The sequence below is a fragment of the Chaetodon trifascialis genome, chromosome 19 (genome assembly GCF_039877785.1).
Source record: "Chaetodon trifascialis isolate fChaTrf1 chromosome 19, fChaTrf1.hap1, whole genome shotgun sequence".
In the NCBI taxonomy this organism is placed as follows: domain Eukaryota; kingdom Metazoa; phylum Chordata; class Actinopteri; order Chaetodontiformes; family Chaetodontidae; genus Chaetodon; species Chaetodon trifascialis.
In genome coordinates, this window is record NC_092074.1 from 14,786,672 (window position 1) to 14,813,589 (window position 26,918).

The window sequence follows — 26,918 nt, forward strand, 5'->3', positions numbered from 1 at the left end:
GCCCGCAAACCAGAAGCATCTCTGTCTCAGCAGCTTGGGAGAGGGTTGTTGCAATGGCACACTGACTTGTCTGGTCATTACAATAAGACACAATTAATCAATTAATCATGTTTCCCCTGCAATCAGAATGTGCAGAACATTGCTCAATTTTTTTATGCTACCAGTATCTACGGAGAGCAAACCACTGTAAACCTGCAAAGTTTCTAATGATGTTTGGTAAATAGTATGCTATATATCACACCATCATGATAGCACATCCTAAAATTAGCCCTACAATTAGCCTATGCCTAACCCTCCATGTATAGCAAAGATGCTCATTAGGCACTGGCACACCTCACTGCATAAATGTGTGCATTAATACCAAGAAAAGCTCTCTAATGATTTATCATATGAACACACTAATACTATCTATGTGCTACATGAAAAATAATGTTCGCTAATTAATTTTACTTAATTTATCATGGTGATTTGTGGTAGGGCATGACATGCACATGGAGAACATTAAAATACACATAATCGCTTGTGAAATAAGCTTCTGTATGTTTGGATAAGGCAACAGGGAGTTGGGAAGGTTACTAAAACAAATGATAAGAAAACATACGAAGCATTAAAATGGGGAGGGAGCAGAGCCCCCTGAGACAGAGTGGGAGATTACCTACAGCAGCTACACAAAAATAATGAGCTGCAGAGAATCAGCAGGGGGAACAAGAGCCACAAAAAAAAAATCAGTAAATCCCATTAGAAAAATCCTACAATCCTAAAACAACTAAACAATTACATCCCTGGGAATGTGAATTATGGAGAGGAGATTTGAAAAAGCGGCAGGAGGTGCGGTAAGAAAGAGAATAAAAGGAGGGAGACTTCACAGTTATTTAAGTGGCGTGGCCCCTGGAGACCTGGAGGTCACATGAAGGGCAGGGAGAAAAGCGAGATGCCAAAATCTGTGTGCTTCACAGCATTCTGCAAGCCAGGCCCCTTACGGGCACCACAGGGGCGACGCCAACCTGACAGCGAGGGTTAGACTCAACCCCGCCACACTTCCTCACTTTAGCGAGCAAAAGCGCCAAGTGTCAGCCACAGACACTGGTCCTCCATCCCAACGAGCGCCCCAGACCACATTCTTTTACATTGAGCTTATTTTTACTTCATCAGATGCAGTGTTTTCATTCAGTCAAGGAGAAGCCTTTGAGTCGCTCGGGTCACCTTGAGAATGAAACGACTTCGTCTCGCTTTGCATTTCAATTCTCTCTCTCGACAGCGGGAATCATAGAAAGCTTCACAGCCCTCGACCTGTGGACAAACAGGTGTTCAACAATCCCTGAGCACGCGCCGTGCATACCGAAGGTAATTGAAAGGCATCATATTCTCATTAAACCTCAAAAATGGATTTAAATTGATCTCGTGCGACCAGCTCTCTGTCGCTGCCATGTATGATTTGATACATGACAGTGACATTTCAGTGAGATGCTGGATTTCTGGCATGTATGATGAAGTGATATTTATATTACTGGACAAGCAAGAGCGATCGGTACATGCCATAATCTGCTCAGGGCAATACACAAAGAACTAGCACTTGGCAATTGGCCCGACTGCTTTATTTATAGACAAAGGGCAACCTGAATCATTTGTTTTAGTTTTGACAGTTGCAAAGAAATTGCCGTTAGCATGATTTTAGAGGCCCTATCATTTAATCCTTGGGGAGTTCACTAATGTGTCATGATAATGAAAGCCTCAGACTTACAAACAAACCACAATTTGAAATCAATAGGAGGCATAGTGTTACCACATGCTAATGTACACATACCATAACTCCTGACTTAGACACCGCGCACTGTGACACCAAACAACGTCAATAGAGCGCACAGGCTCATTTACTTTGGAAACTTGACTCTTGATGATAAGGGACCTCTGTGGTAGGGGACTGGACAGTGGTCAAAGCCTTTGGTCGTGGGAACGCTGTTACAGTAGAACAGCGTATTGACCAGGACCAATATGAGCCTGAATCAATACAGAAGGCATATGGTCAACACAAGCGGCCCCAGCAATGCTGAAAAAGCTGAAATAAATCCTGTCATAAATCACAACAGGCTGACAGCACCGTGTGTCCCTCACTGTGTCACTCCTGCAAGCTTCACAATAAATGGTTAGATGAGGCTCGAATCTCAAATTATTGTCAAACCACCACCATTGCAGGACCACTCCCACCTCCACACTGTGTTGCAACTTGGGTCTTATTTTTGCAGCTTTGCCCATTTGATTGTCTAAACAATTTGAATTGGAACTAAAGCCGAAAGAGAGTGCACCTGTAATGCTGCTAATAATCCCTTGTTGTACAGGGAAACTGGCTGCAAGCTCAACTATCCCAAGCATTAGACTGGTTCCAGACCTCTGAATTCCTACCAAGGAAGGCTGGGTGATGTGACAAAAAATATGATAACAGAAATATCAATATCATCATATTTTTCTCCACTTTTTCGGAGGACATGCATTTTCTTCAGCAGTGGCTCAAACAATGCTTCGCAGTGGAACACGGGCACGTACTTTGGGCAAGCCAAAAACTGTCGTAGGCAGGATTGAAACAGTCAGTGTCATCTTCCTACTTAGCCTCATCACTCTTGAGCTGTTTCCCGTGGTACCATGTGACCATGGAAACTCAGCCAACTGTGCTGGCCGCTCTCAGCTGAAGTTTTCTGCGTTCACCATCGGCTGCAAAGTCCAAGATGCATTCTTCCTCAATTCCATCGCCAACTTCAGTATTGCTATTCAAAAAGTCTCTTAACAACTTCTATCTGAAATTACACGAATGTGAAACGATGCCTACAGAACTGCAGCGTCCATCAGTGGGTCTGATGCCAACTTTTGAAAGTAACTTCTGTCATTTTGGTGTTAACTTTGATTTAATGGCATCTAATCTAATCTTGAAAACATACGCCAGGCATATATAATTTGCCTTCTCAAAACACTCATCACCAAGCAGTCAGAACAGAGCCAACCATCAGCCAGTGCAGTAGGTACGCCCTCTGAGTGTATGTGTACAAATCTGAACCAATTTATTCTCTGGAGCCCTCATGACACTGTGTATTTATGATGAGCTGCTCAAGCGTTGCCTGTCGTCTGTTGGGAATAATTAGTGCACAAGTTGGTGACCTCTCCGGCATTGCTGCTCTGCATCACAAACACACACATCCACACATACCTACACCGATCTACAGCTCGCTTTATATCATCTTTGCTTGCAGACAGTGCTTTGTGAAGAGTCGTGCCTCCCTTGTCTATCAAGCTTGAACATTAAATGTAACTTTGGCGAAATGGCAATCCTAATTTACAAAAAACCTTGACGACGGAGCCAAAAACACACTCTATTCCCGACGAAACCTCTTTGGTATTCATCCCCTACAGCAGCACCTCGCTGTTAACCTTTCTCCAGGTCATCAAGATCTCTTGTCCTCTAATAACATTGCTTTCTAGTGAACAAAAATATCACACCGCTTTCTGAATTGTGATGACTCACCGGAGGAAGAAAGACTGTGTGCATTGCATTTCTTGCATGTGCACATTTCCATTAGCGGACTGGTAAAACATGACTAACCTTCAAAGTCATGTGTTTCACTTGAAGACGCTGGAGGGCGATCACTTCTGGCAAGACACGAGTTGGCAGATATAAGGGACAGGGAGCATGAGGAGTAAAAGCTGGAGCTAAATGTACACTAAATAATTGAAGAGAAGCAACATGGCAGCACAACTTTAATCATCCTAAACCCAGATCCCATTTGGGGCTTGTCAAGGCTAAAGGACTTAAGTAGGACATACTGTCAGGATATTGGACAGAGAGGAGTAGCGACTACATTGTTGTGGTACTGATGCAGCAAAATTTGTTTTCTATTTCGAAGAACCGATAGAACAGAGGAAGCTGAGTGCTTTCCCAGAGCATGAAAGATGAAACGCGGTGCACAAGAGGTCTTTTATTAACTTCACTACAGCGAACAGGTACACAAACACACACAAGCACGCACACATGCGTCCTTCCTTCCAGTAATGGTGTGAAGTTGATGTGCACTGAACTGACATGAAAGCCGCATCTCTGCAGCTCTCTGGTGACCTCGCCACGGACTCTACTTTTAACCATTTTTTTTAAATACCATCTGGCAGACACAAGCTGACTCCTCCAACCCTACCAGCAGCTCTTTAAACACACACACACACACACACCATTAAACTCTCTCATCAGATGCAAAAGATGACTTCATTTCAAGCTATTCTCTCTTGTCTCTCTTCCCCGATCCTTGTCCCACTTGTGTGAAAAGTAAAATGAGGTCAACCGGGATGAGATACTAATCCCTCTTGATTTTGTGTGATACCTCTCCTCTTTCCCAGTCTTTTATCCCCCATACGCTACCACGAGCTAATCCGCTAACCACCGTCGCAGTAAGAAATTGTCCTAAGTATCACCACAGGTGCAACACGGCACATGGTAAATGCAGATGCACGTATTGATCACACATGCAGATGCTTAATTCACTCATACATGCAACATACTGCATGTAACACAGTGACGGCGGGAGCAGCTTAACTCCTTTGATGAGACTGTTGCTGTCTCAGTCGGCCTCGTCTTTGCTGCGCCACGCTCCAGCACATTGCATAACTGAACACAAACATACAACCCCAGGGCTGGTCTGCACTACGGAGAGCCATCTAGAAGAGTTCGCCTGCAACTGACAACCCCAGAGAGGAGAGAGCAAGAGAGGGGGAAGAGAATAAAGATGCAACAAAACAGATAGAAGAATAAATGAATAAACAAATGATCTGTGACCTGAAAAGAGGCTCCCGCACTCTTTAAGCGATAAACTGGAAAGAGAGCTCAGCTCAAGAACTTTTTTCACCATTTAACATCCCTCTGTCTTTGAAGATGCTGGAAACATGCAAAATGAATCTAAATCCATTACCGTCATCGCACACGTATGAATTATATACAGCTAGCGGGATCTGTGAACTACTGTGAAACTAGTCTCATATCACGTTAGTCTTCTTCTCACATACATTGAAACACATAGAGAATTCCATCAAGCTTTGCTCACAAAGGGAAATATGCACGCACACACGCTGTGAAGCTCTCCAGTGATTGTAAGCTATAATCCAACGCTTTCATTTGTCTGTACTATACCAATGAAATTCCATCAGCTGCTGCTGAGCTGCAATTTCTATTTCAACACAGAAAATGATTCCCATTCAGTGCTCCAGTCGGAGAGAGCTCGGTAAGGTGACTGCGGACCGAGCTCGGACCAAGTGAATCAGAGGGAAGATTGATGATGAAGGTACAGTACGTCACAGTCATTCTGTGCTACGGCCGAAAGCTGCACAGGGCCACTGCCAGTCACGGCGGTTACTGCAAAGTCTGTGCGTGTTTACGAAGTTGTCTCGGCAAACGCTGTCCACCTGCATGTGCAAACGTTTGCCCGTCTGTGTGAGTCAGTACACATACAGTATTTGCGTGTGCACATCCGCTAACATTTGGACAAGTCATCTACCGTCGTATGCTTGTGTTTGTGCGTGTGTGAGAGAGCAGAAATGTGTGTGTTAGGCTCTGCCATCTCCAAATGTCTATCCTGAATTAATAACTGTGTGTGTGTGTGTGTGTGTGTGTGTGTGTGTGTGTGTGTGTGTGTGTGTGTGTGTGTGTGTGTGTGTGTGTGTGTGCGCACGCCCCCCCCATTTGTATGTGTGAGTCCTATGATGTCCTGCGCCTGCCGATGAGATAATCTGGCAGAGCATGGAGTGACAATTTGATCTATTGCTGGCTCACAGGGAGTCTTTGAGTTATAGTGCTGCCATCTCTCCTGGCCACCACCAGTAAAGAGCCGTCTCTCCGTCGAAGTGAGGCCGCCACACTGGTACACCCTCAGCTGCAGACCACCCAGGAAACAGATGCACACACGAAAATACATAGACATTGAAATGTATGCTGCCAGAATCATCCAATAAGGCTCCTGCACCATGTTTTCCATCAGGGAGTGACAGAATGTCCCATTACACAGTGCTATGGAAAAATTGCTAATTTCCACTCACATTATGTTTGCCTTTAACAAACAAACTGAACCAGCAGAGTATAAATTTCAATTACCGAGTGTGGTGAGTTATTTTCCATTAGAGAAAAATTTATTTACATCCTAGACCGATTCTGTCCGAGCACTGGACAGCTACTTAATAACAGCACAAGACACACCATCGCCATAAGATACCCAACTGCAGAGTGAGGAATAAATATGCAACGTACAATAATGTCAGACTTCCTGATGCAATGAGCATTTAGTGCTATTTTAAGCAAGTTTTTCCAGAATAAAAAACAGTTAGCAAAGTTTCCTTATTTCCTGAATTGGAGCAGGAAATATCTGATCAACAAATAAGTAAACAAGGAAGTTTTTGACACTTGACATTCCACTTCCCGCCCTACAGATTATAATTCCACTTTTCCTGTTGTGTAGCAACACACTTCCTGTCGACATACAGAAATCTAATCTCTATCATATAATTTAAACGAGCAATTCTGAAAGTGAAGCACAGACTTTATTTTTGCCAGCTCTGATGAACATTCATAATATCACTGTATTATGTTGTCGACACACAGATGCAGCTCATCATGTTGAATTGGTCCAACTTTTTGGTCTGTTGATGCTCTGTTTTAACAACCTTCTGCTGATGGCGTAATCTAATGACCAAAGAGCCTTGAAGGAAAGTTTTGGGCTTGAGCCATTAGATGAAGTGACAAGTGGCATCGGTGAAATATATTTGGCTCTGTCTGGTCAAGAAATAAAGGGCATACAGAGGAAGGAAATAAGGATGGTTCCTTCTTCTTTTCGCAGCCCTCTCTCTTATTACAAACACTTTGTCTCAACGCCCAAAATCATTAGAGCTTTTTTTCAGAACACAGCATTTCTGCTTATTTTGGAAATTACACCACTAATCCAATGAAGAGCTAATATGCGAGGACTGCTTGCACAGCGAAACCTTTTTCCAAATGCTCACGACTTCTTTTCGCTGCTGGGATATTTGGTGGAAAACATTTGACATCAGAGTGCGTGTGTGTGTGCGTGTGTGTGTGTGTGTGTGTGTGTGTGTGTGTGTGCGTGCATATCTGTCTCAGTGCATTACCACACACAGATCAATAAGGATTCTATTCTTGGCCATTAGATCTTGAAGCAGGTAATAGCCTGCCTCCCTCACTCTCTCCCATCTATTCCCTCTCTCTGCTTGCGTTCATGTATCGGCCTGTCCTCTCTTGCCGGCTCTCCCTCCAACCTCTTTCTCTATTCCCCTCTTTCCCTCCTCCAGACAACACCAAAGGGACATTGTCATATCCTCAGCTGGACAGTGGAGGCAGATTCAGAGGCAGTGGTGAGCATCAAACAGGGGGCAGTTTTCGGGGGGATCACGGTAGTGATTGGCTTTACAGCTAGAGGGATCAGCCGTCTCCTCTGAGGATTCACGCACGCACACAGACATGAACGCACATATTCACTCGCAGACATGTACACAGCCACACACACCTCCTGTTCCTGCTGTAATTCTCAGTCCTCCGCCACGCTGCCAGGCTGAGGCCCTTGATCTGCCACTTCCTGTAATCCTCCATGGGAGAGAGGTGCAGCCAAATGTCCTGGCAGGCCAGCCAGGCAAGCAAACACACATACACACAAACACGCGTAGACACCGATAGCTGCGAGTTCCTACTAAATGCAAAAATAATGAGCTCCAGGACATAGATGTGTATCAGGAGTCCCAGGATGTCACAAAACAAGCCACCTGCTCGAACTTTAACTAACATACAGCATATGAAAAACCCACGAGCTGCAGCATAAAATCTCCATTATGCCCTCGTCATCTGTGCCACAGATAAAGAGACAGGGCTGACTAAACAGTAAATGACACAGGAAGAGAACCACAACCAAAGAATAGATGGCTGACTCCCAATTCACCTTCCCCTGACTCAGATAAGACTCTATCCGCTGCGCATCACTCGAACACAAAGAGAGACTCCTCCGCTCATTCAATTTCAAAGTGGCCGGTTTCAACCAGGAGGAACCATCTGACGAGATCATTTCCCCCGAACTCAGGATAGTCTGAGGGAGAGCGCGTTTTGATCTCTAAGCTGATTGGTTATAGGCTGCTTTTACACCAGGAGTACAGCTTTTTCTCATCCTGAGTTTACCCAGTCTGGAGCTCACAGGAGTAATGCAGCCGCCAGCAAGACCTAAGCCCCATTAAGCTTATTCACCAGTTCCTGCATCACCCCGACATAGTACATCTACGGAGGAGGGATTTCATCTCCTATCTTCTAATACATGTGTACCACTGACAGAATCTGCTTTACTTTGGATGAAGAAGTTTGTGGTTTCTATTGAAAAAAGTGGCACGTCATTATCTCGTCTTCTGCCTCCCTCACTCTGCTTTTGAGGAGAACAGAAAACATACTAAGGGTACCTGGACTGAACACTGTTGTCTTTTTATTACTCTGGTAAACATGGCTCTGTAGACTCTGTCCTCACCCTCCCCTGTCTGAGAGGGTCTCTGTTTTTATCCTCACCTTTCCAGCGCAGGTGAGCGAGACTGAGTCACAGCCATAGCTACCAGCAGGTGGGAACGAGGGACAGCCAGGCGGACAGCTCTTCATCACACTGTAATGAGCTGGCAAAGGTTGTCGGACAGGCAGAAGAACACATGGAGGACCTGTAAAAGCAGCCTGACACAGGCGAGCTCGCGGGCGTTCTATGAAGCTATACGACTCCCCGCGGTGCCATTTCATCGCAAGCTGTTGTCCCTGTTTGTGTAAACGTCCTCACATTGAGAGGAAGCCAGCACGAGCTACCTCAGCCACTTACTTCTCAGGCTGAATTGCAGCACATGCTTTAATATGTGGCTAAATGTGGACTTCTTCATGACATTTCATGTGATCTTAAATATGCGAAAGTGTGTGCAACAGTGAGGAAATGTGGCATTCAAGGGACGCAGGACGGCGACAAAGATTTTATCCTTTCAGAGCTCAAGGTGACCGGCGACCCACAAATGCTAGTTAAAAACTCTTCAGCATACTCTTTAAATCCCAAGAAACCCCACCAGTACATCAGCATCTGAATATGGCAGCTCAGACATCTGTTCACTTACCTGCTGCTGCCTCCTGGGGATGCAGGGACCCAAAGGAGCTGCAATAGGCTACAGTAACCTATAAAAGCTCAACGGTGACTAAAGGATACAATCTGAGAGCCCCACTCTGGGTGCCAATGGCCAGTATCTTCTGCACCGGGTCGAAAGCCATGGACGACGGCTGATAGGGAAAGCCATGACGGACAGTCTGGGAGATGCGCAGAGAGATGAGGGGAAAAAAAGAGAATGCGTTAGAGGGGATATCAATTTGAATTTCACAGCAGGGGTGTTGTTTTGTCAAAGGATGTCACACACATGATTTCGGTAAACAAATGGTGCCAGATGGATGTGCAAAGTGTTATGAAACAGAAATGTAAAGCCTGAAATTGCACAGACAAGAGAAAGTGAAAGAGAGGGCCGAATGCTCTTTCCCTGCATGGTTACCCTTGTTCTTTGCTGATATTTGGCTTTGCTTTTTAGGATCCTTTTATAATCGTGGGACTATTTTGAGATTTCCTCTCTCTATCAATCCTCTCTTTATCTCATTTTCCCTTCTCTCACTGCCTCCCACATGAGGTCGTGATTACACTGAAGTCTAGAAATAAAAAGCACGCAAAACACACCCATACAGAGCATTTGGTTATGATCTGTTGCGGAGCTTCCTCTTGGAGGGTAACCCATTGTTAGGTGTTTCTGGTTTTTTGTCCATCCTCTGTGTGTGTCTGTGCGTGTGTGAGACTGGAGCTTTATGGCATCAGTCAGCCGGTGGTGGGCTGTTGGATTTGTTTGCTTAGCGGCAGAAGGCTAAAGCACGTTACATAAGAAGCACTCAGTGCAGCAGAGACACCTGCCTTCCTCACAGAGACACATTACAGAGAGTTTCTGTCCACGCAGACAGCCAAGGTGCAGGAAGGAGGACGGGGTCTTGTTCAAAGAGACTTTAATCAGATGCGGTTGGTAGGCATATTTAGGCTGCAGTGTCAATCAAACCTGAAATCTCACAGCTGGTGTTTCTAGCCACAAAACCACAACATCCCCTAAACCCTCAGGTGTGTTGACTCTAGATGGTGTTATCTAATTTTTCAGTCCTGACGTCAGGCACTCTACCTTATTATTTCTGAGGATGGTTGAGATTATCAGTTTTTAAAAGTTAATCTGGCCTAGCCTTGGACTTCTGCACATTGCGATGCTGTCTGGTTGGTGGTTGGTGTCTCTGAAACAGACAGGGGCAACAGTCATATGACTCTTCCCTGACTTCCAGAGGTGCCCAGAGACTCAGCCAATCAACACCAATGGACTACAATCGCTAGCAGATCTAAAGGTTGTGTGTTTAGTCCTGTAACACCACTGCACAAGCCTATATTTCAAAAAGCTATCAAAACCAGAAAATACCTGATAGACATGTTGATTTTACAGTTCAAAATCTTAAAAAGAATCCACAGAAAGCCTGTTACAACCATGCAGGTTTGAAATTCAAATGTGGGTTAAACGTGCGGGGAGATCAATAGCAAGCACACAGTGGTGTCTATAAAAGGCCACACCAAACCATTAGGGCACGCTTGGGGAAATCCTGATTTAACATTATAGAGGACCATGCATGGCACATAAATTGCCAGAGTGTTTATTAACTCTATCCATTGTTGTGGCCAAGTCAGATTGAGTAAGGCAAGGCTTTTATTTTTTTATTTTTTCCAAACACTCACTTCAGGCGCCATCAGTCCCCAATGGATCAATGATCTTGGGGTAAAGCAGTGTGTGTGTTTGTGTGTGAGGGAGAGAGAGAGAGGAGTGTGAGAGGTGTGTCTAAGAGAGGGAAGAAGAGGATGGAGACACACAAGGGGGAAAAGACAACGCAAAAGGGAAACACACACCCTCTTACACACACACACACACACACACACACACACATCAGAAACCACCGTTTTGCTAATCCAAACCCAGCAGATTATGCAAGAGGGGATCAGTGTGGCCCAACCCCTCGATATGACAGATCATGCCAAGCACACATGCAGCAAACGCTGTGGCATTTTTCACAGAGGATGATTTATCCCAAATAACTGATTGGTTAGAGAAACGTCCTCGCTAAATTACAGGCCAAACACATGCAACCCCATCCTGGAGGAACTTAGCAATGTTTATTATTCTGTCGCCAGAGCGCACTCGCCATACAGTATGCGCAGTGTAGTTAGGTGTGTGACAGAGCATGCCTTGGACGAGCACGGCACACGCTTTAACGACTCTCTTCCTAAACGAGATTCCTGCCAAATGTTAAACAAACCTTCAGCCAGCAGGTGCTCGAGCAAAATGCTTTGCCCATTGATTAATCTATTGTGTGGAGCTCCGTCGCACCTGCTGTATCCTGGGATGGGATGAGCGCAGTGCAAACTGATATTAAAAAACAGAATAATAAAAGCGTCACATGCGAAAAGGAGGGCTGCCCGTGAGGAAAACAACTGTGTGATAAAATCATCAGGCTCGCCCACCTTGCAGAGCTGGAAATGCTCGGACTGGATGGTCTCCTGGATCTGGTGGTTCTCTTGTGGCCCCACTTGGACAGCCGGGGTGGAGGAGGACACCTCTTTCAAGCCGTCCAGCACCTTCCTGATGTTGAACTTCTTCATTTTCGGACTGCAGAGCACAGAATTGAGATCACCCGCAAAAGATAAAGGGGATAGCCACTTTCTCTCTCTCTCACACACACACACACACACACATGCGCGCGCGCGCGCTCTCTCTGCCTGATTTCCTCTGTAAATCTCACATTTTAGTGCTTGGTTTTTAGCGCAGTCTCCATGCTGGAAGTCTCTGGCGCGCAACGCACAGGTCGCCTCTTGACGTGCAAATTTGGACGACGGGCTGCTGGGATGTTGGTGCGTCGGCGTGATTTGCTCGGAGTCCGTGCTGTGCACCACTGCGTCTCGGTGGCTCCGCTCGTCTTCTCGGCTTCCCTCCCCTCCCCTCTCGGCTGTGTGCGCCGCTCAGCCAAGGCGGAAACGCAGCGCAGTGGTGGTGCTGCTGCTGCTGCTGTTGCTGCTGACGCTCTTGCGCATGTCTGACAGAGGAGAGGCTTCAACACAAATCCCGCCACCTTGCCAGCCCACTCTCTCTCTCTCTCTCTCTCTCTCGTTCTCTCTCTCCTCCTTTCATCTGCCCCCAGCGACAACGCCTCCCTCCCTCCCTCTCACGCACACAGAGGTTTTGCTCCACTGCACCTGGTGATGCTTGTGATGCTCGGATGCTGCAGCGTTGCGAGTGTCTGTGGAGACAGACAGGCAGACAAACGGAGGCTCAGTCCCATATTTTCCAGTACACCCTCGCCCTACCCACTGCGCCTCTTGTTTGTGTGCTCGCATGGCAGGATCGTCATATTAAAGGCCATCCCAAACCATAATGGAGAGTGAAAGTAGACTATAAAAGCTTGCTGTGCGCCACTGGAAAATTGAAGAAGCATTGCACAAGTGTGCATGCCATATTGTCCTTACATTGTATTTGGGTTTAGACAAAAATCAAAGAAAATGTGACAATTTAAATTAAAAAAGGAGAAATACAAACGTCACTTTAACCCTAAATACTTCTTACATTTGACTTATACATCCAGCCACGAAAAAACATTTGCAGGTATACAGTGGAGCCAACAGCTGAGCAAGCAATGAGTCTATCAGTGTCCATGGTGACGGCTGTTTCTCGCTTATGGTGGCGTCCTATCCTCCCTCTTAATATGGAGAACCCTTCACAGCTGCGAGTGTGACTTCAGGCAAGACTAACTCATCATAGTGAGGAGCTAGTGAGGAGGGATGGTTTGGGAAAGGCCCCTGCGCCTGCCAGCTGTAACACATGAACTATCACAGGCAAAGGCCATAAAGCCTTTATTTGAAAACCACACTTCTGTAGATTTCACTCATCCAGCACTGAAAACAGGTGGTTTTGCAGGAACTGTGTGCATTTTGTATGTTCTCCTTATATCAGCATGGCTTTCCCCCCAAACATATGCAGATTCGGTGGCACTTAATTGCCATAGATATGATTGTGAGATTAATGGCTGTCTGTCTATATGTGTGTCAGCCCATTGATTACTTTTCCAGGCATGTACACCAGCTCTAGTCCAGTGTGAGCTGGGCTCCAGACCACAACAAGGATCAGCAGTACAGATGACAGATAGATGGCTATTTTGGAGTCAACTCAGCTGATTGTTGTGATGCTCACCTGAACAGTAAATTTGGGGTTAATGATAATAGCCATGTTCCCATCTAATTGTGAAGCAACACAAAAAAAGAAAATGTGAATTAGGCACATTTCCATGAACTGGTTTGGAGCAAATAAACTGGGCTACACAAAGTGCACTTTCATCAAAAGTTGGCAGTACAGGCTACGTTATGCATGGCTGCAATAAAAAAGAAGCAGAGATCGCAAACTGCAAACAAAACCAGTTGGTTAGGTTCTGTGTAATGTCCAGATGCCTCTCACTGGGCAGATAGCCAATCATACTTTAGTATAATGGAGTGGCACTTGGGGCGGCCAATCAGATTTCAGGGCTGGCCAGCGCGACTGCAGGCAACCCTTCCATGCACAGGTTTAGGAAAAGATCATAGTTGGGGTTAAAATAAGTACATTAGCTGTATTATTTGTACATAACTCAAGTTCCGTTACGTATATGACATAATTGAAGTACATCGTAACTTTAAAAAAGTCAGCATTGACTTTGAGATTCACACGGGACATGACCAGTGATCTCCTGGGTGAAAGTCTGTTTGAATAGCTCACCTGACTTCCTCCTTTGCTCCCGTCATAATTATTGTTATGACGGGAGCAAACTTTACCACCAGTCCCCCCCCCAAGCTTGACTGACTTGAGTTCAAAACCTCAGTGCATCTGTGCATGTTTGTAAGGTCACAGATGAAAGTACCAGACTTGACAAGCTCAGCTGAGGCCGCTCACGCTTGAGTGACACCGGCGTTGCCACCTGTTTGGGCTGTTTGCTAACACGTTCATCTTAGACAGGTTGCCGCCAGCAGCAGGGACAGGGGTGCAGCGGCGGAAGTAATAACTGTGCTTGCATCTGATACCAGCTCTGTCCTAAACTGAAGACGGTCCAAAAAAGGGCATTTCTGCATCCACCATAGGTGCACATTGTAATAATCAGTGCTGATTAAATGAGCTTCTCCGTGCGTGTTTCCACGTAAGGCCTTGGATAAGTCGCTGCTGATGCAAAGTATGCATCAAGGAAATGAAAATGCTATTGAGTAAGGGGGCACAAAAAGATATGAAGAGCACAGGGAGCTAATTATTAATTCCATACCAGGGTGGCTTGAGAACAATTGCTGCAATGCTGATTTGCATAATGAACAGAAATTGACCATACGCACCTTCCAACCCCAACTGATACCGCCTGATCCAGAATACATTACGCAGGGAAACAAAGAGGTCCTTATTAGTCCATCCTTGCATGTGTGAGAGAGAGTGAGTGATGTGGGAGGGGAGGGCTTTGGCGACTCTGACATCAGTGAATTAATTTAGCACCATTGTGTCATGGCGGCGGCCATTCATCTGGCTGCATTGTGTGTATATGTGTGTGTTGTATTTCGACTCTGACTGCTGTGTTTGTGCTCGTTGATAAGGCTTTTCAGTGAGGCAGTGCTGTGTTGTTTTTCCTTTTTTTGTACAGGGCCAAAGGGTAAAGAGACCAGGACAGAAAGACAAGAGAGAGGGATGGACAGGCAGAGATGTAATCCTATATACGGTCACAGAAATATGGCTTTATGCTTTAAATAATAATCATTTTATAAAGAGAGAATCTTTCAAAATCAACATTACAAAGTCCTTCAGAAAGAAGGTAAGAATAGGAAGAGACAAAAACATTTTTAAAGGAATTAAAAGACAGGAAATTTAAGTAAAATCAGGAAATGATCTGCGATAAAAGCTTGTTTTAAGAAGGGACTTGAAGGAGATCACTGACTCAGCTGACCTGATTTCCTCAGGCAGAACGTTTCAGTGCCTCAGGGCCCCCACTGCAAACGCTCTGTCCCCTTCAGTTTTCAGCCGGGCCTCTGCGACAGGAAGACCTTTGCCCGAGGATCTCAAAGTAAGTAGTAGCACATATGGTCGGAGATGCAGCACAAAGAGAGGCCATGAAGAGTCTTGAATGTAATCAGTAAAATCTTAAAATCTATTCTGAAACCTACTGGGAGCTGGTGTAAAGAGGCTTAAAGAGGAGCAGACCCACTAACATACCTGCGCTGAACACCCTGCCTCTCTATGTATTATCATTCAACTCCGTAACCCTCGGAAATACACAAATTGAGCACACGCAGCTCTATTAGCCGCTGTGCACATGAGTGGTGGGCTAATCCACTGCTAATCCCAGGTCAGAGGTAAGGGTGGATGAGCCAGGAGCGTCTACAGCATGATAGCTATGACTGACTGTATCAGGCAGCCACTGCATTAGCGTTATACCCACCGGCTTTGCTGAAACGACTCGAGCGCAGTGGCACCAGCTTTTTCCAGGCACTGCTGAGTTAATCAATTGACACAGAATCAAAAACGCTCCATCTACATTCATGCATATTTTAGAGAACTTTTTTCCCTCAGGTGCTGAAGACGCACCGATGCAGCAGAGGTTTAAGCGTATTGTTAGACAGCAGATAGCGGAGTGACGTGAAAACGCCTACCTACATGTGCAAATTTGCAAATCTTACACAGATGTTTGCTCACAGATCATGAATATGCATCTCCTCGTATCATACACATACTACATGCATCTCATTATCTCACAGCACAGGACTGCATGCCCTCTGATATTCACATTTTTAAACACTGAGAATATATGTCCGCGCACACATGCTACTCACCTCTAGAGGATTTGAGCCACCTGAAATCTTGCCCCAAACACTCAGGAGTGATTCATCCACAGCACCACGCCATGCAGCCCCAGAGCTGCAGGCATCACAGTCAGCCCTGTTTGACCCCTACAGCAGCAAGGCCCTGCGTTGTCTTGAGAAAGTGAAAAACCCAGAGGGACACAGGGGACAATAGCAGGTCGCAGAGAGTTGGGGCGTCTGCCTGTCATGCAGAAGGACTGGAGGGACATGGACCTTCCGCCCTCACTGACAGCTGTAGTTAATCAAGCGCATCATAGCACACCTGAGTTTAGGACTTCTGACCCCAAGCCTTCCTGTGGCGTCCTGCCGCTGTGTCCTCATACAGCCACTATATGCAGTACTAGCTAACAAGCAGGAGGATATACATAACTATCACACACACACACACACACACACACACACACACGCTGGGGGCTTGTGATTAAAAGAAACAAGCAGACGACACACAAACTGTTGGTCACAAGAGCTTAAACACACACAAAGCAGCTGAAGAGCAAAATATCGAGCTGACAAAAAAATGCATGATACACATACAATACATGCAGACAGACGCATGCATTTCACACACACACACACACACACACACACACACACACAACCCAGAGGAATTGCAAGATAATGAGCCAATGCCCTTGAGGGAACACTTCACTGTCTCTGCCTGATTCAATAAGAGGATGTTTTCAAAGTCAAACATTGCTCCTGCAAATGCACATGTAGATGTGTTGCATGCGGAAGGTAACAAAGCTTGGAGGTACATCTGTAAACGTCCCTCCACACAGCCCACCCACCCACTCACTCACCAACCAGCCCTTATGGTTAGAGCAGGGCTTATAAATATTGATGGGAGGATAAGAGAGATGAGGAGATGGGGGTGGAGAAATTGACTATACCATAAAGCCTTCATCACGTCCGTAGAGCTGCTAATCAAAACGCTGGCGTCTAATACAAGCATGAGTTTATGATCCTGGCATCACACCTCAATTTTGACAAATGGGAGATAGGGGCAAAAAAAAAGGCTGTCAAGAAAGGATAACAGTTAGACATCTTGTTTAATCAAGCTTTCAAGGTCGTAAGGTCATACGTCCCCGACAAGCCAGATATGACTGAAATTGCAGTTTTGTTTCTGTGTGTGTGTGTGTGTGTGTGTGTGTGTGTGTGTGTGTGTGTGCAGGCATGTTAGTGCAAACAGCTCAGGGGATGGACGTGACACGGCATCAGTTTGTCGCGACTCGGGGCTGCACAGCTGGTATCAATTCCAGTAATCAGCCCAGGCGATAAGCTGACCATCACGCACACGCATACACGCACACAGAGACGCACGCATACCCACACGCAGCCGAGCAGATGGATGCCACTATTAAAAGAAAGGGCATTGCCAATGTTACCGTCGCAGTGACACAGGACCTCTGGGAGGACAGATTTCTTAGAAAGAGGCTGCAGTCGGCGTGCAGCCAAAATTAAGTTTACTTAAACCAGCCATCCGGAGATTGAAGCAAGAGACACGAGAGGTGGACGGCACTTTGTCCTCAGTTCAATGTCACAGACTCAGTGAGTCGAGACCAGTGCTACTGTCAGTCCCAGTCCTTTGAAGGAGCAGAGGGGAAATCCAATACAGTCAATGAAAGGCTACCATGATTTTACTGGTATTATGTTTGACTCAGACCTTAAAGTATCACTATACTCTTTTCTTACAAATTATAAATTCAATGGAAATTTACGCACAAAGGGATGTGTGGGTTGTCTGTGTGTGTATGCATTGTGGGGACTTTGGGTTAGGGTTAGACAAGTAGTGCTTACGATTATTGGTTAGGGTTAGTCTCCACAAAGTCTATGTAGTGTCCCCAAAGGTGACGGAAACACAACTCTCTCTGTCAGAGAGAGAGACAGAGTGGGAGACAGAGAAAGAGAGAAGTCTCCTGTCCTGTTATCAAAGATAGCAATAATCAATGTTGAGCACAGAAAAGGTTATTGATGACTCCCTTGTACAGCCATCCCTGTGTGGTTTCAGCTCCAATCAATTCACCCTTCATCAATTCAGCACTTCACCATGACCATGCCGGTGTCACTTAACTAGTATGTGGCCACACACTGGGAGTCCTCTCTGTCCACACATTGGAGCATAATGACCTGATGTGCCATAACAAAAAGGAAATCAGAAGCCAAACAAGATGGTGCTGTGAAACAAACACTGAGAAGCAGATTCTGATGAAAGTTGCGTTTCTTTTTTCCCAGGATGGCAGCCTGCGCGACAGTGAGCCATCTTCCAGAGGACTCCTCTCCTTCAGCAGCCTCTGATGGTAAATTAAGTCGCGCAATTATCCCTTGTGATTGGCGAAAGGCTACTGCACAATCCAATAAAGTGGGATGAAACTCAGACTCCTGTTTTATTGGCAACCTGACACCTCCCAGCTCTGCTGTGTAAACTGAGTCTGCATTGCTGAATTAACGCAATCATCTCAAACACGAGGCAATTAGGTTGTGATTCAAGCAGTCGCTGTGATGCTATTTAAGGAAATTGTGTGTATCCTCCCATCCAGCCGTCTATCCATTAGATTACCCTTCATCCACATATGAGCTGAGGCAGAGCCTTCAAGCAGTGACATCAAATGATGCAGGATGCGTGCTGCACCAAACAAAAGGGTTCTTTAACACAATGCACATGTGGAATAAATCTTTTTATATATGCATTCAGGTACAAAGAACCACATCTGAGATCAAAGATCTTTTGAAATAAACACTTTGGACAGGCTGTGGCATAACAGGAAGTTACATCAGCTGCCCTGACAACCACGATGACTTCTCTATAATAACTATGGACATGTCTGAAACACACAACAGCAGCCACCATGAGAAGTTTCCTCATATCAGTGGTAGTTAGTGTAACTGTCAGGGGGTGCACTGGGTCTCAAATGTCCCACGAGGCAGCTCAGCCACAAAAACACACTGTGATCAGTATGTATGGACACACATACACACCAAGCCCTGATCCCTCCACTGTAGGAAATGTGTAGTGATGTGCTGAGTGAGGGACAGCTGTCAACCCGAGCCTGTGCTTTGAATAGCAACTTGCCTATCTCTGCTGCCACTGTCAAATCTTAAAGTGCATACAGAGCTGGCTTATCCAGTTTATCCAGACCCCCTGACATGCATTTCCCTAAGCCCTGCTTAAATATCGACTCGGTTTGACCTTCAAATAGTAATAGACTAATCTTTACAAAGTATTAACTGGTAGTCTCTGGAGGATCTTATAGATGCTGATAAATGACGGCCGCAGGGAAATAAAGGAGCTACAATTAGAAAGCTAATCTGTGTAAGTTACAACAAAACACATTCTTACATAGGATTTCTCACACTATAGGCCTCTTGTCGCCTAAATCTGATGACAGGGGCTGTTTTGCTGTGGTGATGATGACCTTGTGCTCAGTGCTTCATTCGCTCTGCACCTACAGATCTGATGGGTTGCAGTTTTGGGGGTTTTTTTGTGTGTGTGAACTTCTCTTGACTCATTATTTGATTTTCGCATCCCCCCCGCCCCCTCCTGGTGTCTGCAGAGCTGTGCTACGTTGGCTGAAGAGAGAGGTGGCGTTGCTGGAGAGTGTTCCAAAGAAGAGTGAAGAGAGAGTGAAGCCAAAGCAAGGTGAGGTGAGGCAGGGGAAAGAAACGGAGGGGTTGTGAGAACGAAGCTGCAACCAGGTCAGCATTTCTGTGTCTGCAAGTCTGGGTTTCTGTGTGTGCGCATTAGAGACAGACATACAGGGGTTTTAGATTACTGCAGTAAAGCCTGGGCGTCAATCTTTGAGCCCTCACCTTTTCCCCTTGCTCTCGCTCTGTCAACCTCCAGTAAAAGCTTGGCCTTTTGCTCCTTGTCGTCTGAGCTGAGTCTGAACCACGACAGCGCAGGCTTCTTCCTCTCAAAGTCTTGCTCCTCCGTCTTTCATCAGCACAGCGGGCTCTGAGGACGGACCTCGAGAGACATCACTCCCAGAGGTACAGAGCAACAACAATGGGACAATGCTACAGCATGTTGAGCCAATAGGCCAGAGGACCCCGTGTCCACCCTGAGCCAGCTGGAAGTGTCTGTCTGTGTCTCAGTGTGTGTACGTCTTTACTGATGTGTGTAGGAACGAATGTGCTTATGCAAGGCAGAGAAACGGGAATGAAAAGGCAAAAGGAGCACGAGGCTTTTGAAGGGTGCTGCATATTCTTCGCAGGAAAATTACAGATTTCTTGACTGGATGGAAAATAAGTCTACACCTTCTTACGGAAAAAGAGTCATTGGGTGTTGTATAGATGAGAGACATAGCTTAAAGGAATAGCTCAACATTTTAGTTGCTTTTTTGCTGACAGGAAGATGAGAAGATCGATATCACTCTCATAGTTGCCAGTTAAATAGGAAGCTACAGCCAAAGGATAATTAGCTTAGCTTAGCACAAAGACCAGAAACATGGGGTAACTGAAAAAAATCCACCTACCTGCACCTCTAAAGCTCACCGCTTAACACCTTATATCTCATTTGTATAATAAGCACAAGAAAATATCCAGAAATAAAAACGTTTGTACAGTAATTGTACGTGCTTGAACTATTTCTTCACCAGACCGGTGACCTCCTGGAGTCAGGCTAGCTGTTAGCCCTTGCTTCCAGGCTAAGCTAAGTTAAGCTAACAGTCTTCTGACTCTAGCTTCATATGTATACGGCGTGTACGTTTAAGAGTGGTATAATTAATCTATACATTTTGTAACTTGAGCACACTATTGTCAGACCAGACCAGATGAAGAAGATGATGCAGACAAGACATTTTAGTTTCATTTCAGCAAATCATGCTTTTCACCTTATGGCTTAACAAGTTTGACACTGGCTCTTGTCTTGGATGCATCTAGTCTCTCATGAAGTAATTAAATCATTTAGTCTGCTTGTGTGTGGTGCTCAACTGGCACATGATGAGATAATTTAGCCTAAACTGACATTATGAACTTGATGAAGGCTGTGAAACCCGATCCTGAGCCACATGAGATGGGAAGGCAGCACCACAGCTCACCGAAAGACAACGGCGGGTATACTGCAGACTGTATGTGACAGAGATGATGCCACAGAAAAGGAGAGAAACCATGAAAAGAAAAGCAATTCCTGCAAGTTAGAGTGCCCTTTTGTCATTCACAAAAGTAACTGCTAAGAAATTGATTAAGGCATTCTTGAATTATTACTTCCAAAATGGAAAGTGAATCAAAGACCCACCACAGTCTCCACACCACTCAGGGAATGTGTATCTACTTTCACTTAATTTCATCATCCCGCTATGTGGGTCCATTTAAGAATCAAATATTCTCTTATTACTTGTGGGGAGTCAAATGCACACATGCAATCTCGCTCTCTCTCAGACACACATGCGCGCACACACACACAGAATGCAGCCATTGTGCCCCCTTGTTTTCAAGGTTAAGCCAGTGTTCTTCTGTCGTTCACAACACATTTGCATCAAACCACCAGCCAACAGCTGCCAATTAACAAACAGCCTCTCCGTTAATACACACACGTCATTGACAATTACAGTGTCGGGTGATCTCCCTCTCTCTCTAACAACAGAACGGTGCAACACACACACACACTCACACCCAACCACTATATCTCACGCACAAAAGAGGAGGAGGAGGAGGATGGGTTTAGGTGTACGGAAAACAGCAAATAACAGCTAATGTTTTCGAAGGGGAGGAATGAATGGGGCGAGAGGGAACAGTGCAGAGACAAGAGGGAATGTTCTGTGCCAGGAACAAGGCTTTCAGGATTAGTTCTGTCATGCAGTTACAAGGGGAGAAATAGTGGTTGGCTAGATGAGGCCTGACAGACAGAAGAGACGCACAAAGTGCAGTGCGAAATACACACATAACGAAGATCAGCAGAAAAAAATTGCAGGCATGAAGACATTGTGTTCCAAGTGTGTGTGCAGAGCGCAGGTGGACAGATTTACATTGAAGATTACAAGCAGATATTCCCCACACATAAATTACTGTTTAAGTTTGTCTACAGTGATCTTACAAATCTTATTCAGATGTTGTATATTTGCAATTTAGCTCCAGTATCATCACGAAAGGGAATCAATTCCCACAAACATTTAATAAACAAACTGTCAGCAGCAGAGCACGAAGGCTTCAGAACAGGAGCAGATTACCGCAGGATGACTTTGCACATGCACACGCATACAATCAGGCACAAATAATTCTGCTATCTTGTACACACACGCACATCCACACACTCGAACATGTGCACACACACACAGCATAACGATCATTTCCTTCATGCAGCAGCACAAAATTGAATGATTCATTATGGTCGAGCGGCTTAGTGCAGGCATGGTAATGAAGATGTATTAACATCCACAGCCACTAGATGGCACCCTCTTCCCTTTCATTTCCAATTTAGCTTCTCATTCCTCAGCTGATCAGCTGACTCTCTCTGAGGGATGGAGACCTACTAGATGCACTACAAATACTAAGCAAAGATAAATGGCACTTACTTCACCATATCAAATTCATTTCACAACAAAACACCAGATTGATAAACAGTTTTATGTATATTAGGAACCAAACCATCATCCATCTTTTCTGAAACGCATTCACTTCAACCTTGGGGATTATTGATAGCTGCCATGTCGTCATAAAGATCTGCCACCTACCTGTGTTGCATTTTCCATATACAACACTTTGTCTCGGCCTCGTAGGAATGGACTCCTGTGGACTTCTATTAGCAAGAATATATCAATTAAGCGATCAATCAGTACCACTCAGCTTGTGGGAGGTTGGCTGTATCCAGCATGCCTTGAGGCATACAGTCAATACAGTGACCTTCAAGAAAACAAAAGATTTGCCAAATATAATCAGGCACACTGAGCATCGAAAAGTCAAAGCCATACATTGCAAGCGAGATGGCCTGACATTCTCAGCGCAATGACAGGGGAAGTGATTTTACGTGTGCACATAGCCAGTGACAGACGTTTTGTCAGTTGAAATGTACTATATTTGACATATTCTAGAGGAGAAAGAACAAAAACAACAAAGATTGCTGTTGCAGGTGAACAGTGGTTGACAGATTCAGACATGTGCTAAAGGAATATGATTAAATACAAAATGCCGTGTCTTTGGTGAAAAACTAAACACATTAACAATCTTTTCAGAGGCTTTACAGACAATCTTCCAGTCAGGTATCATATCATCAAGTAAAGGCTACGGTGTTGTGATTAAAGATTCTTCGGTGTTCCCACAGACTTGTTGAGAGGTGTCTACTGAGGAAATTGAGACAGGAACGTAGTGCCAACGACCATCATGTCTTCTTGCCAGCACTCTTGGCATGTTTCTTGGGCTGCTGGGAGGCAGCAGAGGTGGGGGTTGTTTTTTTCTCAAACTGCCTGCTGGGTCTCCTCCAGAGCTTGTTTCTCCTCTTGTTCCTTTTTCACGGCCGCCATCTGACGGCTACTAAATGCCTCGCAAGCATCGAGAAACTTCTTGCAGCGCTGCCACAAGGCTGCCTAGAGACAAGACGGAGAGGCAAAGAGAAAGAAGTTGCAGGATGGTGTCTAACCAGAGGGAAAGGCAGACGACAGCAGATCTTTCTCACCCTCTTTCATTCTGACAGTCAAAACTGGTAGTTGTCAATGTCTGCATGTTCATTTTTAGACATCACACACTTCTTCCTCTGTCTTGACTGACCTGCATGCTCTCATACATTTCCAGTTGGCACCTCATTAGCTCCTTCCTGTTGAGCTCCTGCTGTTTCTGGTGCTCCAGCACGTAGTCTCGGACTAACCGGTAAGTCTGGATCTTCTCTACACGTTCCTTCTGCTGGAGATCCTCTATGTGCGAGTCCATCAGCACTGGAAAATCCTTGTGGCGTCTACGGATGTACACAACGGCTGATACAATATGCATGTGTACATTAATTATCACTATCCTGCTAATGCTGGATAGCTTATTCATCGTGAACGCATGGCGAAAGACTTTCTCTGGGAAACACAGCATTGTGTTGCTGTGCGGTCCACAAACATTTTGAAGGGAGTATGTTGAGGATCAGAAATTAAACATAATATTGTCAGCTCAAACTAGAGTAAATATTAAATTCTACCACATTTCACAGGCTATTTTGTGAGATGGGACAACTGATAATGTTGACACAGGCAGGACAAATAAAAAATGCAGAGATAGGCACACAGTCCCATAGCTTATCTCACAGCCCGAGTCGCACATCCAAATTTAAATCTGAGAAGATTGGTTGTGGCTGTAACCACTGTATTCTGATGTTTCTCTGTTAAGAATTGACTGTATAATTTATAGAATATTTATTTGTGTGTGTGCGGAAAGAAGAAACACACACAGTACATAGAATGAATGAGTGAGGCAGTTGGTTAGCACGTATGTGTGCTTGTTTCAGAAAGAAATTACAGGGAACAGCCCTTTGAGGCACACGCACACACACACACACTCACACAGAGGGAGACTATAAGCGGCTGCCTATGTCCTATAAGCTGACCTTAATGAAGAGAGGAGGCCAGTTGAGGTGATGATGGAGTTCATTTGGTTAATGAACACTGCCCTGTGCAGCGCAACGCCTCTGCAAATGCTATAAAAGTGGTGTGTGTGTGTGTGTGTGTGCGTGCAGGTGTGTGAATCTATGATGTGCCCCGTGGTGCACCACTGTGAGAAAGAGGTGTGTTGCAGACCAATCCCCTAATAGACTACTCCTCAGGATCTCTCTCTTGGCTCGGATCGCAGGTCACAGTGTCAGCAGCCATTAGCAGCTGGACACAGACACACATGCAGGCCCGCACACGCAAAACGAACGCACCCACGGCAGGGGAGGGTGGAGACGTAAAGGGAGAGCGGGCACATCTCATTGGAGCGACAAGCTCATTGGGGTCCTGAAATAGCTCTCTAATTAACAGACCCAAATATCATCTCATTTATCATGGAGAGGGACGGACAGAGGGAGGGATGGATGGAGGAGAGCAGAAGATGGTGTGAGGGAGAGTCATGGGAGACTCTGACGCTGTTGAAGTACACACAGTCCATATAGACAAGCAGGAAAGACGCTCGTGACACTGTGTGTCGATATTAAAGATATTCGTGATTATACGAGTGCAAATATCGAGTAAAACTGTCCAACTTGTTATCCAAAAAAATGCTGCTGACGTTAAGGCTCTGGGTGACCTTACTAACTTGATGGCAGTCATATTGTGGAGCTGCTGAATTTCCATCTTGGTGTTGCAACACTTTTGGCCGTGCATCTTAAAAACATGCAGATTAAATCAAAGCAGACAACCAGTGTGTTCGTGTATGTGTCACTAAGTTTCATCATCAACATGCACTTGATTTCTGCAGCTACATGACGTACGTGATGTGCAATGAATTCTTTATGGACCCACAATGTCATTATTACATATATTCACTAAAGCCATCATCAAGCAAAAAATAAAAACATAAATTAATGAAAGTCTGAATCATTACTTAAGAGTTTTCTTTATTTTTAGTTTTATTTTCAGTAGGATTTCTTTGGACGTGGTTTATGATAGAAATTTGTTCTGGATGTGTTTTGGTTTTTTTTTATTGTGTGTGTCTTTCTTCCCTTGATGTCTCTGTATTACATACAGTATACATTTCTGTCCTCTGGAGTCCATGCATTGCCCTTTAAGGTCAGCCAAAGTGTGCAGTCATGTAACACTGCTGTTCACAGCGCCAATGGGAGCAGGGTCATAAACACAGGAACTCAATGTCCTGCAGATACTGTGTGAACCAGTCTGCTGAGGAGAAGGATGCTGCTATGACCACCATAGCAGCATGGATACTAAAAACACACTCATACACACACAAACAGCGCAATCGGGCCTTGCAGCTAAGGCCCAATTCAGACTCACATAGCTAGAAAAGCAGAGTGTTCCAACAGCTACATTAGGCAACTGGACCGCATACAAACTTTGCCTGTTAGAAGAACACGATGAGATGATGAGTCTGTCTTGGTACTTTATGTAACATTCTCCATCTCTGCCCTCTAAGCACAGATATGAATTTGTCTGCTGGAACAGGCTGTGCCGACGTCTGCAACAGACTGAAACTGATGATTCTGCCATCTATAGTTAAGTGACTATAAGATTATGTGAGCACACGATGGTGCGATGGCTACGGCCTGTTCTAATCATCACTCTACCTTTATGTCTACACAAAAAGCGAGCAGAGAAAGCAATGGAGAGAATGAGTGTGAGAGCGGTGGAGCACCTGATGAAGGGAGTGTAGTCCATGGGGGGACAGGACAAAGAGCTATCAGTCAGCTTTTGATCAGTTGGACTGAGAGAGGTGCTGGGATCAGATCCAGAAGCAGCTGTAAAAGAATCAGCAAAGGCCTCATTACCAATCTGTGGGTGAGTCAGTCATGGAAACAGAGAGCGAGCAAATTTAGTGTGTATGTATGTAGAGTTCGGTACCAAGATCTGTCGTAGTTTCACCGCTTTCTTGATGTTTGACTTGTTGAAGAAACTTGAGACGAGACTGTAAAGCCTAAAAAGACAAAACATTGTGTCTGTAGACTATGTGAGTATATTGAGTATTGGAGAGGCACATTTCAAATGAATATAGTAAAACTAAAAATGGCATTAAAACACATTTTCTAAATCACATCTTTCATATTTCTACAGGAGACAGAGAGTATATTGGAAACCCTACAACAGATAATTATATTAAATACTCATTCGATATTTGACATTGTCTGAGCTACCTTGCCACAGCGGCCTGGTTCGGCCGTTTCCCAGGCTTTTTTAATGGCTTTAATCTGGTCCTTTCTCTCTGTGTCCTTCGTGACCTCGATGCTCCTTGCTTCGCACTTGTCGCTGACCACACGCAGCGTCCAGTTCGGCTTCGTCAAGTCAAGTTTCTGCA

General features: G+C 45.1%; 2 protein-coding genes across 4 annotated transcripts in view; both read right to left on the reverse strand.

Moving 5' to 3' along the window:
• The window catches only part of stxbp5a (syntaxin binding protein 5a (tomosyn)), an 84,736-nt gene extending 72,550 nt beyond the window's left edge, over window positions 1-12,186 (reverse strand). For 2 of the 3 annotated variants that reach the window (XM_070986908.1, XM_070986909.1), the window contains exons 1-2: window positions 11,616-12,186; window positions 9,243-9,340 (exon numbers count right to left, since the gene is read on the reverse strand). In XM_070986908.1, coding sequence (XP_070843009.1) covers window positions 9,243-9,340; window positions 11,616-11,753 — 236 coding nt within the window. In that variant the 5' untranslated portion in view covers window positions 11,754-12,186. The remainder of the gene's footprint in view (window positions 1-9,242; window positions 9,341-11,615) is intronic. The other variant, XM_070986907.1, reaches the window with a different exon arrangement.
• A 10,812-nt stretch (window positions 12,187-22,998) lies between these two features.
• adgb (androglobin) overlaps window positions 22,999-26,918 on the reverse strand; it is a 35,625-nt gene continuing 31,705 nt past the window's right edge. Inside the window, exons 27-31 of the mRNA XM_070986906.1 lie at window positions 26,758-26,913; window positions 26,468-26,540; window positions 26,262-26,364; window positions 23,706-23,889; window positions 22,999-23,524 (exon numbers count right to left, since the gene is read on the reverse strand). Coding sequence (XP_070843007.1) covers window positions 23,396-23,524; window positions 23,706-23,889; window positions 26,262-26,364; window positions 26,468-26,540; window positions 26,758-26,913 — 645 coding nt within the window. The 3' untranslated portion in view covers window positions 22,999-23,395. The remainder of the gene's footprint in view (window positions 23,525-23,705; window positions 23,890-26,261; window positions 26,365-26,467; window positions 26,541-26,757; window positions 26,914-26,918) is intronic.